The 16,273-nt window shown below is 38.5% G+C and overlaps 1 protein-coding gene across 1 annotated transcript in view; it reads left to right on the top strand.

The window, feature by feature from the left end:
* Positions 1-2,360: 2,360 nt before the first annotated feature.
* Positions 2,361-16,273, top strand: part of pappab (pregnancy-associated plasma protein A, pappalysin 1b) — a 119,624-nt gene continuing 105,711 nt past the window's right edge. Inside the window, exons 1-2 of the mRNA XM_065284293.2 lie at positions 2,361-2,742; positions 7,404-8,487. Of these exons, the coding sequence (XP_065140365.1) occupies positions 2,361-2,742; positions 7,404-8,487 (1,466 nt within the window). The remainder of the gene's footprint in view (positions 2,743-7,403; positions 8,488-16,273) is intronic.

Raw genomic sequence — 16,273 nt, 5'->3', positions numbered from 1 at the left:
CAGGCCATTAAGAAAATGCTTTGTTGGCAAAATCCGCTAAATGCCACTTATTTTTATGGTAAAGTCCTCTAAGTGCACAATCAAAAAAATTAATTGTATGAACGGCGGCATGCAAAACGAATGTGGATCACATACAAACTTGGGTCCCCTAAGGGTATTTGGACATGAATACAACCCATATGTGGCAGTCACATGGATCACAGCGCCCCCTAATGTGTGGTTCAGTTTCTTCATTTTCACATTCTGACTTTCAGCATATGCAATGTTTTTTAGTTGCATCTTTAGTGATTTTGCAACTGTTTACTATGTCTAAAAAAGTGGAGGTTTTTGGCAAAAAAGCTTGCATGCACTTAGAGGGTTTTCCAGTAAAAGACAGTCAAATTCAATTACTGACTAAAAACCTTTTCATTGTCATTAAAGGGAAATGACTAAACCTAAACATAAGAGTAAACATGCCAGATGCACTTAGAGGGTTTTGCATCATAATATTTAATACAAGCCTATTTAAACTAACCCCACTCTCACATAAGGACACATGTATTTTTCATTAATCATTATTTGTCATTTCCTACTTATTTTTAACTTTTATGTACAGTAGTATGATTTTGTTGTCAGGTTTAATATTATTCAATGGAACAGTATTCAGTGCAAATGTCTAGGCAGTTTTACAACTTCCCCTCACAGTCGTGATCAAATCTTACATGGTAGGTACTTAACTAGATAAAGAAGAAATCATAAACAGCACCACATCCAAAATATGTTTTACAAATTGGATTTTTAAGCAGTAAACTTCAGGCTGTCTGTATTTTCTCCTAGATTTTGATATCTCAATTAAATTAATGTGATGTGGCTGACAAAAAAAATGTGAATAACTTTGTCAGTTGTATTTTTATTATTTTTCGTTGCTGTAAACTGTCAGGTTGGTCTGACTGGTAACAAATTAAAAATGAAGACCAGAGGCTTTACGCTTTATGGTGTGTACCCCCAGCAATATGTTTCTTGTTAAGGTGGCGTGTGTATCTGTCCCATATTCAGTTTTATTAGCAGGCTACGTCCATTTCAAGTGATAGAGATGCCGGGAGTATCACTGTAAAGTCTTCCCGAAGAAGAGCTCAGAGTGACTCGGACATCCTGCTGAATAAAAAGTTGAAAGCAACTTTGAGGTAAGAACCTGCCGAATGAGGGGCTCTACAGCAGCTCACCCCAGGTTTCCCGCTGGTCCTTTAGCACCAGTGCCCATTGATATTCAGCAGTATTGACGTCACATGTTTGCAAGGAGTCCCTCTGCAGCTGTGAGAACCAGAACACTGTGATCAGGAGCAGACGTGTAGGAAGTGCATTCAGTCATTTTCCAGGCTCCCTCTGCTGACAGTCAATAAAGAAAAGCAATAAGAGGGTGCGCACAGGACTTTGGCTGGGGATGTGTCTAAACTCTAAAGTTGGTTAATGGATGACCTGTCACTCTATTTCCCAGTGTGCTTCCTAAATTTATTAGATTACTTATGTGATGAGCTCGTATATCTCCATCTAACTTGCAGTGTCTGTTTGAAAGTCTGCTTTCTGTTGCACTGGTTAATAGGTTGTTGATGTAACAGAAAGGGACAGGGGAAAATACAGTAAATCTTTTTTAAACCTGCCTGACCATGTTTTTGTTTTGAAATATTTCGTATAGCCACTAGAGGGTTCTCAGCGCAGTGATGCGCAAAATAAAAGCACCGTCCCGGCCGGTTCAGATACAGATGTACGCACTCCTGCGACTCCGGGTCCGGCCAGATTGAACCCGACAATTGCGCACAGTGTTACACAGCCTGAAACACGTCGTCTTCCCTTCAATACGTCATATTTTGCTCACACCATCACTATTTAATAAACACGCAGAATGCGTATACGTTAACTTTGTTCTGCACCCCGGTTTTGCCAGTGACCCCTATCAAATCTGGCCAGTGCATGTGCGCGTGGGTGATATCTCCTGGTGTCTCAGATGTGTATTCGGCAAGTTTTGCAGATAAAGACACACTGATTTGCCCCTTCCACACTGATTGATTACTTAGTCATCTCTGCAATTTAATGGGATCCATTCAATTGGGAAGGTGGAGCACTTGGATGAATTAACATATTCCTTTCCCCCCTCAATCTGTGTTGAAGTGTCTTTGAAAGGGGCAAGGAAAGGGGGTCGTGGCTTAACATTATAAAGGAAAAAATAAGACAGCATTGCCGTCTTGCTTGGTGTTGAATACGCGTCTTGACAGGCTTTTGTAAAACTAAAAGACCGGGAAAGATCTCGCAGAAGAGCGCTGTTTGGTATTTCATCAAATCCCCTGCATGTCCATTGACCAAAATTCATATTTCTCCACTTGAAAATGAAACTTTTGCCCATTTGCACTTGGCTTCTATGCCTTTTGGTTTTCATCGTGTGCTTGGGATCTGAGTGTGGGATTCTACGGCGAAATGCGAGGTCTAAAAGAGACTTGGTGCGCATCAGGGAAGCCAGAAGTACCTTCCCAGGAGCCTGTGCCACACGCTTGCCTCGGGGCAAACGCTCACTTCCCGGGATAGATCGGCGCTCCCCTCGCCTGTCACAGGCGGGGGAAAGCACACCGGCTCGGCGGAGGGCTGTTTACTTTACCGGCAGAGGAGACCAACTACGCCTGAAACCAAACGCAGAGGTGCCAAGAAGTAATTTCACCCTGGAAATGTGGATAAAACCGGAGGGTGGCCAACGCTCTCCAGCTGTTATCGGAGGTTTGCTTTGCTTAATTGTTACTTGGATTATATTCACGGCAGAATTAATTTCATAGGGAACGCGCAATATGAAGCATGCCCGTGCTTTATGCATAAACAGTAAGAGAAATCAACGCGTAGTTGCTTGAACGCTTGGCGCCAACACTTTTTTAAATATCAGATTTACTATGATGTAATGCAAGCATATAGTTAGGCCATAATTGATCTGTCTGATGGTGCCATATAGAGATGCGCCTTTTCTCTGCTTGTATCCGGATAAAACTCTCCTGCGTTTTGCATGCGATGTTGGCAGATTATCATCAGGCAACTTTTTTCGAGCTCTTTAGACTTACAGTTGACATTTGCATGGCGTCACACTTTCTTATAAACCTTCAGATGATAGCCTACAACAGCAGTTGCATTGCATTCCCTCGCTGAATAACTACATTTGTAAATCTGTTCACTTTATTTATTATAAATTTACAAATGGTCACCAACGTAGGCTACTCGATGATCTCTTATTAACCACAATTTATTCGATAATTTGTCTATTATTAACATTTGATCTGTGCTAAATAACACAAAAATGTATTTGTGCATATCGTGTGTGAAAAGCATTACGCACGTTAAAAATTAACAACTGCATAATCTCGTCGTCTTCTGTATGATGCTGTGAGATTTAGCGTTGAACTGTGTCAAAAATCGATTAAACAAATACGTCATCGCTTTGATGCAAAGGCTACTGTGCTTCTTACGTGATCTGATCGGCAATAAATGTACATAAACAACCGAATATCCAAGGACACGTTACAGCGCGAGGCTTTTTAATAACACAATAGCTGCCTATATAAACATTTTTATATTTCATTTTATTTATTTAAAAAGTGTATTTTGAAAATTAAAGCTTAAGGTTTATTGGGGCATAACATAAATAATTGTTATTATTATTAGGCTATTATTATTATTATTATTATGCAGTAAAAATTGCATGCGTATTACGCATTATTCTATAGAGGATGGAGTAGCATGGTGGGCGTCTTAGTTGCGCGGTTGGATTTTTTCCTCACTCAGGTCTATATTACTTTTACATCCCTTCTTCAGCCAACAGAGAGCGTCATATCCATATAGTCGATTTTTGAATCCTCCATGCACCCCATGAACCCTTATAGGAAGCCGTTTTATGGCATCATTACAGAAGTAAATGCAAACTTCAAATGATTTAATTTACAATGCTTGTTCATAACTGAATCGTGTCTAGTTGTTGAGGATATTTTTATTCCAGCTGTAATTAACAAACCCATTGGCTTCCTGTTTCCTTAACCTGTGGATAGAAAAGTGTTTTCGGTGCAGAAAAAGTCTTCACTCCTACACAAATTATATATCCAAATCAGTCTTTGCAAACGAATAAAAACAGATACGCATTTAAATAATATGCATAATACATAAGAACACATTAACATTTCAAGACAAATCAGGACATTAAAGATAATGTCATTAAGTAAAGTTTGTTCCATTGTCTTCAGATAAGTTTTACATCTCCTTACAGCAGCATGATAATAGATAGATTAAATAAATCTTGTCAGTGAGTGATCTAAAATTAGTCCCCTGTTCTGTTCTCAAAGCGATCTCCTTAGTCACATTACACTGCCAGAAAAAAATGGTCAAAGTTTGTACCCAAGCTGTCACTGGGCTGTACCCTTTCAAAAAGTACAGAGTTAATAATACCTCGGGTTGGTACCAAAGAGTGCCTATTAGCACATCAAAGATAAATCAAAGGTACATATTGGTACCAAATGTATAGATATCAGTACCTAGTGGTACATATTAGGACCTTTTAAAAGGGCACTGCACCAGTGCCAGCTGTGGTACATTTTATGACCATTTTTTTTTCTAACATTGTAACTTAAAAAAAAAACGAGGGGGCACAGTGGCACAGCATGCCCTCAAATCCTGTTGTTCAGCAAATTTCAAAAGAATGAAATGTTGTGACATCTGTTGGAGTCACTTTTTATCAGTCATTAGCTTTAATTAGTTAAGAATATGAATAAAAACAACACTGTAAAAATACTTTGCTGCCTTAAAATTTTTTGTTAAATCAACTCAGATTTGCACGTCATGTCAAGAGAGAAAAGTTGTCACAACTTATAAAATATAGTTGAGAAATGTCAACTTAATTTTATAAGTTATAAAAACTCACCTGTAGTTATAACAACTCTTCTCTAGTCAAGATAAATAATAGTAAGTTGAAATGACGTGTAAATCAGAGTTGATTCAACAAAAAAATTTAAGGCAGCAAAGTATTTTTTACAGTGAAGGGAATAAAAAAAAGAAGGAGAAAAGCTGTAAAATTATGGCCTCATCCATCCACGTTTTGAGTCGTTTCATTATCGCTAGCTGCTGTTAAAATATTACAGTCATTGCCACTAAACGTCTAGAAGCTGACTTAGCAGTTGCAGTCAATCAGATCAGAGACAAGAATGCATTTTCACAGGCACTGAGAAATATTGAGTATCCACAGGCACAGAGCCTATTTTCTGAATAAATGTCCCAGACAAATGTCATTTTTACTAGACAGTTTACAACGTATCTGCCGACATCAGACAGCCCTTTGCAATCGTTCATTTTCAGCCATCGGTTTGGTTTCGAACACATACGTTTACGTTTTGCTTGTACTGTCTTTGAGGTTTCTGTGCAGTTTATTTTATGGCAAATTACAATAACTTAATAAGCACCTCATAAAACCGTCAATACCATTACTTAGGGGTTTGTAATGATGGTCATAAAAATTTAAATATTCAATTATCATGTTACCGAAGAGAATGATTTATGGTTGGTTGGTGTAGTGTTGACAAGCACTTGGTGTCTCTATAATGCTAATAAATACTTTGTGGTGGGAGGCTTCAGAAAGATGTGATTTATTTCTTGTGAAATAAAACAGTTTATCCTAAACACGTGATGATTTCATTTTTAATGTTTGGGTTTAAAGGTGTGTCATAAATGTTTATTTACAGCACACGACTATAGTGGTGCAGAACACCACGTAATAGTTTAAATAACGCAGGATTGTTAAACAACACAGGTGTGTCACTTTATCTAACAGCCGTTTTATTTTTTTATTTTTTTCGTTTTTTCATGCTCCCTTTGTAAGTGCTCTGTCCATGGTGCTGGATACTGAGATTGCATATGTACTCAAAATGGGTGCTTTTACAAAATATTGGAAAGGATTACAAGCCGTGGTGAATTTGGCACGAAGGCCCAGCTACGGTTTTCAATAAAAAGGAATTTTAACTCAAGCTTAAACTTAATTCAGTCACTGGAGTGATTTGAGCAATTAAGTTTTTTTGCAAGGCAAGCAACATTGCGTTTGCGTGTGCGTCATTCGGTGATGTTGTTTCTCTGTTATCTTTAATCTGGCTAGGTCTGTAAAGCCATGATGATGATGCAGGTTTTTTAGGAAAGCATCTCAAAGCAGATCAGTGTCACATTTACATTTTCGAGGCCAGTCGTCCATTCGTTAAACGTCGGTTTTAACCCCCCCTGCACCGAGCCCCTCGCATGTCTAAAGTTCAGTGCTGGCAAGAAACGTACCTGTTTGTTATTTCCCACTTAGTGGTCTCATTCCAGGATTTCACAGATTGTAATTTCCTCAGTTTTATGGCACAATTTATTTTTATAGATGCTGGCAGCGGTTCTGCTGGCAGCCCAGAAGTGAGAGGGAACTACGTGCTCCTGTGTGCTCTTTAGTAAGGTGCTCCCGAATGAATGATCCCTTTAAAGTGTTCAGTCGTAGCCGTCCAACCATTCTCATGCATTCAAAGCACTTCAAACCTAAAGCCTTTCCTTGTTGGAGAATGCATACATTTGAAATGATCTTGCATATGAGGTTTTGCGTGTGTAGTAGTAAATAGCATATACAGTAGTAATATTTTCCTCTGCTACCTTGGTCGTGTTTTACAGCTAAATGAGTTTCACTAATTACCCTTTAACACACTTCTGACTGCTGCGGGAGAAGAGAATTCCTTATATATTAACTACATCTTTACCTTAATAGGATTAAGCAGCATTGCCGCATGCATTTTTAAGGCTTTTTGAATGAAATGTTCATATACACGATATAAAATACTCATTACACGCTCTTTCACGCGTGTGATTATGAAGGACACATGGCTGTTTAATATAAGAATATGTTTCCTTCAGTAGCTTAGCACATGGTTTCCAAATGAAACAGGATGAAGGGTTTTAGAGCCCCTATCATAATAAGGACTGTGCCGAAATAGGACCATTTTTGATTTCAGACATCCTTTAGTGCTCAGGCACATTTAAAAAAAAAAGGACTGAAAATTCAAGTAACCTTTGCTCTGTTGATACAAGACCACACTGTCTGGGCCTGATTGTTAGCAGATGCTTTCTTGTAGGCCTGAAGTCATAAGACTGGACTTTTGCAACGTTTGATCATGGGAACCATGTTGCGTTCCACACTTTCAAGACAAACACATGCAGTTTCTGGTCAAGCTCGGCGCCCGTGTGTGGTAAATTACGTCAGGGATGTTGCGTCAGACAGCTTAAACCTCAAAATAAATCATTGCGATTATTGATAAGCATTCAGTCATTTTAGTTTTATAAAATCTAAAAAAAATGTAGATATTGGTTTGCCCTAATAAAATGTGCCATATGTCTTGCAGGACTCTATGATAAATGCTTCTATGCATCCAGCGATAGAGGATGGCTGGTCGGCATCAAAGCAGTCAGCGACCAAGTCAATCGTGACCCTCGCTTCTTCTTCTCCCTCAAGACCGACCGAGCCCACAAACTTACCACCATCACCTCCAACGCACCCTACGTTCCCAACCAATGGTCACACCTGGCTGTCACCTACAATGGCCTCTTCATGAAGCTGTACGTTAATGGGGCGCAGGTCGCCGTCAGCCGAGACCAGTCTGGTGAGATTTTCAGCCCGCTTACGAAGAAGTGCAAGGTGCTAATGATCGGGGGCAATGCTTTAAACCACAACTACAGGGGAACAATGGAACACTTGAGCCTGTGGCACAGGGCTCTAACCCAGCGTGAGATCATCAGGTACATGGGTCGAGGTTACGGCACCTCCGACGTTGACCCCTCGCAGCTGGTCATCCATGAGAACTTCGAGAACATGTCAAGAAGGTGGTTTACGGTAAAAGATGGCAGCTTCCCTAGGTCGGAGCATTCGGACAGGCCCCGGGCAGGTGATCTCGGTGGTTCTCTCGACACTGGACTGAAACCTCCGCATTGTGGGCAGACTGTGTGCGACAACGTGGAGGTGGTGACGAACTACTATCAGCTCTGGAGCTTCCGTAAACCCAAGACGGTGCGTTATCGAGTGATAAACGTTTATGACGATGACGGACTGTGGCCGACGGTCACCGACCACCAGATCAACCTTCAGCATCAGCATCTGAACAACGCTTTCCGAGTCTACAACATCACCTGGGAGCGCACCATCCACAACGTATACAATTCGTCCTTGCGTAACCGTCTGGTACTGGCCAACTGTGACATCAACAAGGTGGGCGATGAAGAATGCGACCTGGAATGTAACCACACCCTCACAGGCTTCGATGCGGGATACTGTAGGAGGCAGACGGCACGCTGTCCTGAATACAAACAGGGGAACGGTGTTTGCGACCCAGAGTGTAACTGGGACAATTACTATTATGATCACGGAGATTGCTGCAACCCCAACATCACCGATGTGACAAAGACCTGCTTTAATCCTGCATCACCCCTCAGGTAAAAACTTCTCCTCGTACATGCAGTTATGCAGCGTTAGCGTATTGGATACGGATTAGTGGTTTTGTAGGTACAAGAATTATTGTCCTCGTGAAGCTCGGGGTTACAAGTTCATTGTTGTTTAAAGAGTCTGGAAAGACTTGAGGGAACTCTAGGGCACGGTAAATTTCGTTCTTATGCGCGCAGCCTTCAGAAATCTCAATTTTGTTCCATTAATGTATTACGATGTGACATCCCAGCAGCATCGTAAGCGCTGAACTGGAGTCAGAGTTCTGAAGCATGAGTTTCACTACAGACGTTCAAGACCGGAGGCAGTTTGAGGGACCATTAAACACTATAAAGGGTTAGACTCGACCGTATGTTTCGATGCTCACTGTTTGGTGAATTTTAGCCTTGTGTTTGTGTGTTTCATGCATCCCCGGAGTGCATTTTGGCATGGATTCAAAGTTCAGGAACCAATCGCTCTTTACTCCGTGGGTGAAATAAACTACTCTCGTGGCGACCAGATGTGAAGACCAAGACGATTTTAGACATAGTTCTCCTTTTTTGTAAGCTTATAAAATGATTTGATAGAAAGTAAGTCGGAATGGAAACTATGTCCCCCTAGACAAGCAGGGAAGCCAATCACCGCTTAAAGTAGAATCTCCAACACTATTACTTACGGCGTTAGAGACCCTACTGGGAGTGCTAGTCAGGAAAAATAACCCTCCAGAAATATGTTGAGGTTGTGGGGGCATTGGATACTTTCGGAGTAAAGCACAGTGTTCATTCCCTGGATGATGGGACAAACCAAGTTCTCCTTTCCAGTCTTCTCGGAACTTGGATCCAACTGTAAATTGTTGTCGTACGCACTTGTTGAATTCTGATATACGTTTCAAAACAAACTGCGTTGTTCAGTGCACAGCCTTTGGTTTTTCTATATTATTAATCAAGTGCATTTAAGGACAAGCAGGAACCCAAGCCCGATTTGAATGGGAGACGTGTTGGAGTCCAAAATGAAAGTTTTTTCTTAGGAAACAGAAACTGAATAAGGCACTGTGATGATTATATTATGGTTTACGCATGCAACATCGGCAAATTTGAATATTAGGATTTCATAGGCAACGGTTACCATCCTCCTGTGGTTGGTTGCATAAATAAGCTTGTCTTACAATTTAGAAATGGTCGTTACTTACATAAAAAGGTAGATTGGTCTCATTTGAATACACAAAGTAAAACTGATTAGCCCTAACTGATTGTTAATTGGTCAGACTGGTTCTTAAAACACAGTCGTAACTTGTCATGTTTTTTTAAGCAGTTTAAGTGCACGAACTGATCTTACTAAAAATTTGATTTGCTTCAGGCTTCACAACCTCATGCATTGTGTCACTGCTCGCAAATTACATAATGTTATTGCTTCCTGTCCTTCTGCGGTTACAGTTTTTGAGTTCACTGATTTTGTTTTCGAGTCGCTGTATTTACAGTCATCCAGTTGACGCGTATGCGAGATGAGACGACAGCGTGTGGTCAACCAGGGAGGGGAGAGCACTTCAACTTGTTGCTTGTTTTCATTCGATTATGGTTTGTCTGGAGAGCAGTGCCGAGGGTTGGATAATGAAGTGATTTGAGACTCCTTTTGATTGAACAAGTATCGTCAACAAAGAGTTGTGCAAGAACAGAAAAATGAAATCAAATACTGCGGTGATTTTAGTATGCGAGTCCTGCAAGATGTCAACCAACAGAGCATTTTATTAGCAAGTCCAAAAACAGATTTTGTTCAATCACTCTTTCATATCTGTATATGGATGGTGTTTTGGCTAATAACAACTAAGCTGCCTTAAGTATTGCCAAACAGCTACAGTATAATATGCATAATTAGCTATTATAATATGTGACCCTGGACCACAAAACCAGTCATAAGGGTCAATTTTCTGAATAAATAAGCTTTCCATTGGTGTAGGATAGGATTTGTTAGGATAGTATTATATTTGGCCGAGATACAACTATTTGAAAATCTGGAATCTGAGGGTGCAAATAATCGAAAAATTGAGATAATGTAGATGTGTTTTTTAGCTGATTTGCTTGGTGTTCTGGCCAATTGCTAGGGCATTGCTATCCAGTTGCAGGGTAAGGTAATGCCAAGTTCAGACTGCATGATTTTCAAACTAGTCAGGTCACCTGTGGTTTCACACTGCGTGATTATCTGGGGTAGCGTTCAGTCGCTGCTGTTTCAGAATGCATGATGAATTGGCGACAGGTGTTTTCATACTGCATGACTTTACCGTAAGAAGAATCACCGATAATTTTGTCCCGGTCTGCAAACTATGTCTCACAACCAATGCACGCGAGAAGTGACGCGAAGGAAACAACGCGAGGTCACGCGTGCAAGACCGGAGTTCTCACGTGAGACTGGGATTATTATTAAAAATAGTAGCTCGCAAGAAGTTTACCATACAAATTGTGCGCTCATTTGCAGCAGAAAAAGAAGAAATAAAGATTATGAAGGAGGAAATGTTTGACGAGACTCCTCCCCGAACTTCCAGCTGTCCTGTGTGTTGCTCTCTCATTGGCTCTACGTCATCCCCGATGTTATTGTCAGTCAAAACACATTTCACACGGCAAGATTTTGAATCGCCGACCGGTCCAGATATTTAGTATGCCAAATATCTCATGGGTGTCGCAGACTCGTCGGGGATTATCTCAGAACGCGTCTTTTATAATTCACACTGTGTGATTGTCACTCGCATGCACGAGCATCGATTTGCCTGTGATTTCGGCCATTTGTCTGCGATTTCTCAAAACCTGTCGTGCAGTCTGAATTCGGCATTAGGTAACTTTATTTGTACCCGAGGGTAGATTTGGTTGCAGGTAAAAAAAAAGGTGGATTGTTTACAAACACACACACACACACACACACACACACACACACACACACACACATATAAGCGACATTGACAAAAAACAGTGACATAATAGTGGCAACAGTGCTCCATCCATAAAAAAAGGATGGTTGCCAGGCCCTTCCACCCCAGATATTTTTAATCCTTTTATCTCTTTCCCCACCATTGATGAGTTAACTCGTCAATTAAGAGAAAACAGTTTCCTGCCAATGACGAGTTTTTCTGGCAATCTGTATTTCCGCTATTATCCACCAAGTGGTGCTCTTACCCAACTTATAAAACCTGGAAGAATCCCCTTAGGGCAAACAATTCAAACTCTGTGTATGTTTTGATCGTGATGAGTTTTTTTTTTAAAGCAGAGGGTCTGTTCTTTCATTGTTATATGTTGTATGTTTATATATTTAAAGAAGAACATTTTCTGGAAGACATTAAACTTTTGTGAAAATCATGAAAAAGCTAGCGCTGGCTGGCAACTTAAAAAAAAAAAACGCTGGTGGGGAAAGAGTTAAGGGCTAGTTCACTAAAAAATTTAAATTCTGTCATCATTTACTCACCCTCAAGTTGTTCCAAGCCTTTTTACATTATTTTGTTTTACTAAACACAAAGGGAGATATTTTGAAATATGTTTTTAATAAAGCAAATCTGGGGCACCATTGACCTCTATTGTAGAGAAATGAATAGTGCCTGTAAACGGTTTGGTTACAAACAATCTTCAAAATATCTTCATTTGTGTTCAAGACTTGAGGGTGAATAAATGCTTACAGAATTTTAATTTTTGGTTGATCTATCCCTTTAAAATTGCTTAAAGGTTTTAAAAGGTTTAATAACTTGCTGTTTCATCTATGCAGACTCAGCAACTAAAGTCACTACCTAAAACCTTTTATGAGTGAATTTAGTTGTAGGATGTGGAAAAAGATTAAACACTTATTGAATATTGATTTAGCTGCAGTGTGTACAAGACCGTAGGTAAGTACTACTAGTTGTGAACTACAGTACATCCCTAAGAGTCAGGGATGTCCAGTGTTACATGTGAGAATAAAAACAATGTAAGGCTTTTCACACAGCATATTGCCCATAATATTTTTGTTTGTGTTAGAGCAGTCAAAAGTATGTTTTTCTTCATTGTCTTGGCGCTCTGTTTTGTCCTGTGTTCTCCTGAAGTAGCGATCCAGCTCTAATTATGAGAGTAGCCATGTGTAAAACTTAATCTAAACCACTTGGGTTGTAAACTAAGCCGGCTAATAGCTGGTTACCTTATCAAGGATTTGGACAGGAAAAGCACAGTCTTAGCACCTCAGCAGCACCTACACAGATGTGACAGCCTAAAAAAGAAAAATAGACTGTCAATCGGTCTCCTTTCACACATACAATGCCGAAAGCAACACACACAGCCACAGAAATACACAGTTTAACCCCAGGTGTTTATTAGTATGGTTGGATAAAGAGTTAAGCCCTGGGGAGAGAAGGATTTCCTCTTTTAAACCGAAGCAATTAAATAGTCCTTTTACATGCACTATGAGGGCGGCAAATTCATTTGTGCATGTGAGGAGTTTCTTTCAATTGGGACTTCAGTGGGGACTACACAACATTAGCATCACTGGATGGAGTACACAACCTTATAATGTAATGTAATGTAGTGTACAATTTACAATATTGAAAGTTAAAGTGCATTACAATATTCAAGAAAATGCGATATTCAATACACAGTAATGCTGTAGGTTTTATGTAACCAATGTACAGTAGCATTACTTTATCTATCTCGCCAATTACTTACAATGACGTCTACTGATGCCGATACTAACGTTTTGAAGTATTAAAATTAGGGATACACCAATACAAAATATTTCTTTGCTAATACCGTTATTTGATTAGTTACAATGAGGTCTACTGATAACGATACAAAATATTTCTGTGCTGATACCGAAATACAATTACCGATATGGAAATATATCAACATGTTTTGCTATACATTACATTTTGAAATATTAAAATTAGTGATGCACCAATACAAAATATTTATGTGCTGATAGTGTTATTCGATTACTTACAATGATGTCTACTGATACCGATAATTTTGCTAACATAACATTTTCAATTATAAAAATTAGGGATACACCAATACAAAATATTTCTGTGCCAATACCGTTATTCGACAGAAACAGCCAAGTTTTGATATACATAACATTTCTAAGTATTAAATTTAGCGATGCAAAATATTTCTGTGCCGATACCATTATTCGACTACTTACATTGACGTCTACTGATACCGATACTTTTGCTTTACATAACATTTTGAAGTATTAAAATTAGGGATACACCAATACAAAATATTTCTGTGCCAATATCGTTATCCGACAGAAACAGCCAAGTTTTGATATACTGTACATAACATTTCGAAGTATTAAAATAAGCGATGCTGAATATTTCTGTGCCGATACTATTATTCGACTACTTACATTGACGTCTACTGATACCGATACTTTAGCTTTACATAACATTTTGAAGTATTAAAATAAGGGATACACCAATACAAAATATTCCTGTGCCAATACCGTTATTTGACTACTTACAATGACGTCTACTTATATCGATACTTTTGCTTTACATTATGTTTTGAAGTATTAACATTAGCGATGCACAGACACAAAATATTTCTGTGCTGATACCAATATTCGATTACTGATAGCGAAAGATATCAGCAAGTTTTGTTATACATAACATTTTGAAATATAAAATTAGGGATGCACCAATACAAAATATTTTTGTGCCGATACCTTTATTCAATTACTTACAATGACGTCTATCTATGCCGATACTTTTGCTTTACATAACGTTTTGAAGATACAAAATATTTCTTTGCTAATACCGTTATTTGATTAGTTACAATGAGGTCTACTGATACCGATACAAAATATTTCTGTGCTGATACCGATATACGATTACCGATATGGAAAGATATCAGCATGTTTTGCTATGCATTACATTTTGAAATATTAAAATTAGTGATGCACCAATACAAAATATTTTTGTGCTGATACAGTTATTCGATTACTTACAATGATGTCTACTGATACCGATAATTTTGCTTGAATAACATTTTCAAGTATAAAAATTAGGGATACACCAATACAAAATATTTCTGTGCCAATATCGTTATCCAACAGAAACAGCCAAGTTTTGATATACATAACATTTCAAAGTATTAAAATTAGCGATGCAAAATATTTCTGTGCCGATACTATTATTCGACTACTTACATTGACGTCTACTGATACCGATACTTTTGCTTTACATAACATTTTGAAGTATTAAAATAAGGGGTACACCAATACAAAATATTCCTGTGCCAATACCGTTATTTGACTACTTACAATGACGTCTACTGATACCGATATGTTTGCTTAAATAATGTTTTGAAGTATTAAAATTAGCAATGCACAGATACAAAATATGTCTGTGTCGATACCAATATACGATTACTGATATGGAAAGATATCAACACGTTTTGCTAAACATAACATTTTAAAAATTAAGGATGCACCAACACAAAATATTTCTCTGCTGATACCGATATTCAATTACTTACAATGACATTTAGTGATCCAATTGATAAAGATAGTTTTACTACACATAACATTTTAAAATATTAAAATAAGGAATGCACTAAAGCAAAATATTTCTGTGTTAGTACAAAAAGTTGATCACTTAGAATAATGTCTACTGATATTGATAGATACTGATTTTTAATTTTTTCTTTGAAATCTTAGTACAGAGCATACAAACTGCAATTCTGTTGTCATTGTGACCCAATTCAAAATAAGCACACGATGTGAGTTTTGATGCATTTTTTGGTCCATTTAATTGTCAAATATAATCTCCCTTGAACATCGGCAGTTTAAAACAATCGGCTGATGTCCGAAAGTGGGAAAATGCTTTTATCTGCCAATACCGATATATTGGTGCATCCCTATTAAAGTCATTCCGTTATTGCAGACCTTTTTTATATATACTCATTTGCAGTTTTTCAAAAATGTCAATATCTTCCAGTCCTAACATAACATAACAATACTTGTATAAAATGTTTTTTATCTAAGATCATTTTTAGTGAGATTAAAGAACAATTAATGTATCATTTAAACCAACTGTAACCTTTAGAGCTTGAACCACTCTCTCCAGACCAAACAAGAGCAGTTAATTGTACTAAGCGGTTAAATCGAATTGCTCCGAGCTTCCTCGACTTTGCGGCATCAGACAGATGAATAAATATATCCACATTTACACACAAATGATGTCTACGGGGTGATCAGAATCCTGATGAGGTAATAACTCTCAACCTTTTAATGAAACAATGGTACAGTACAGAGCTTTAAATATTCATGGCATCAGCCATATTTTAGAGATGGAAAAAGAGTAAACATGATTTTCAGAAGCAGGACATAATGGAAGATTAAACTTTCCACAAATGTTACTATAGACTAACATAGTGCAAGTGTTTCTTGTGGAAACATCCATAGTGATGTAGTACATTGTATTCATTCTCCTAAGTGGTTTACAGTCGTGTTGGTTTTTCGATTCATATGACATTTTTCATGTTTTTCCTTCTCTCATCTCTTGTCTATTCTTCTCATTCGGTATATCGTTCAAACGTCCCCGTCCACATCGAACATCGCATAATAATATCCTCCTCCTTCACCCTGGCTCTTTTTATGGTTACTGTCTGTGAATTATATTATTTCTGTAGAGGTCAGCTACAAATTATCCCGCGAGTCTGTGAACCTCACGCCCGATTGTACGTGATTCTAATTGTGTAGATGATTGATCACTCCTCTTATGTACTTGGAGCTGATGAAAAGATCCCTGAAAGGCTGAGAAAATTATAGGCCTCTCAGCCAACCGCCGAACACTGC

Source organism: Paramisgurnus dabryanus, chromosome 5 (genome assembly GCF_030506205.2).
Source record: "Paramisgurnus dabryanus chromosome 5, PD_genome_1.1, whole genome shotgun sequence".
Lineage (NCBI taxonomy): Eukaryota > Metazoa > Chordata > Actinopteri > Cypriniformes > Cobitidae > Paramisgurnus > Paramisgurnus dabryanus.
This window is presented reverse-complemented; position numbering and strand designations above follow the sequence as displayed.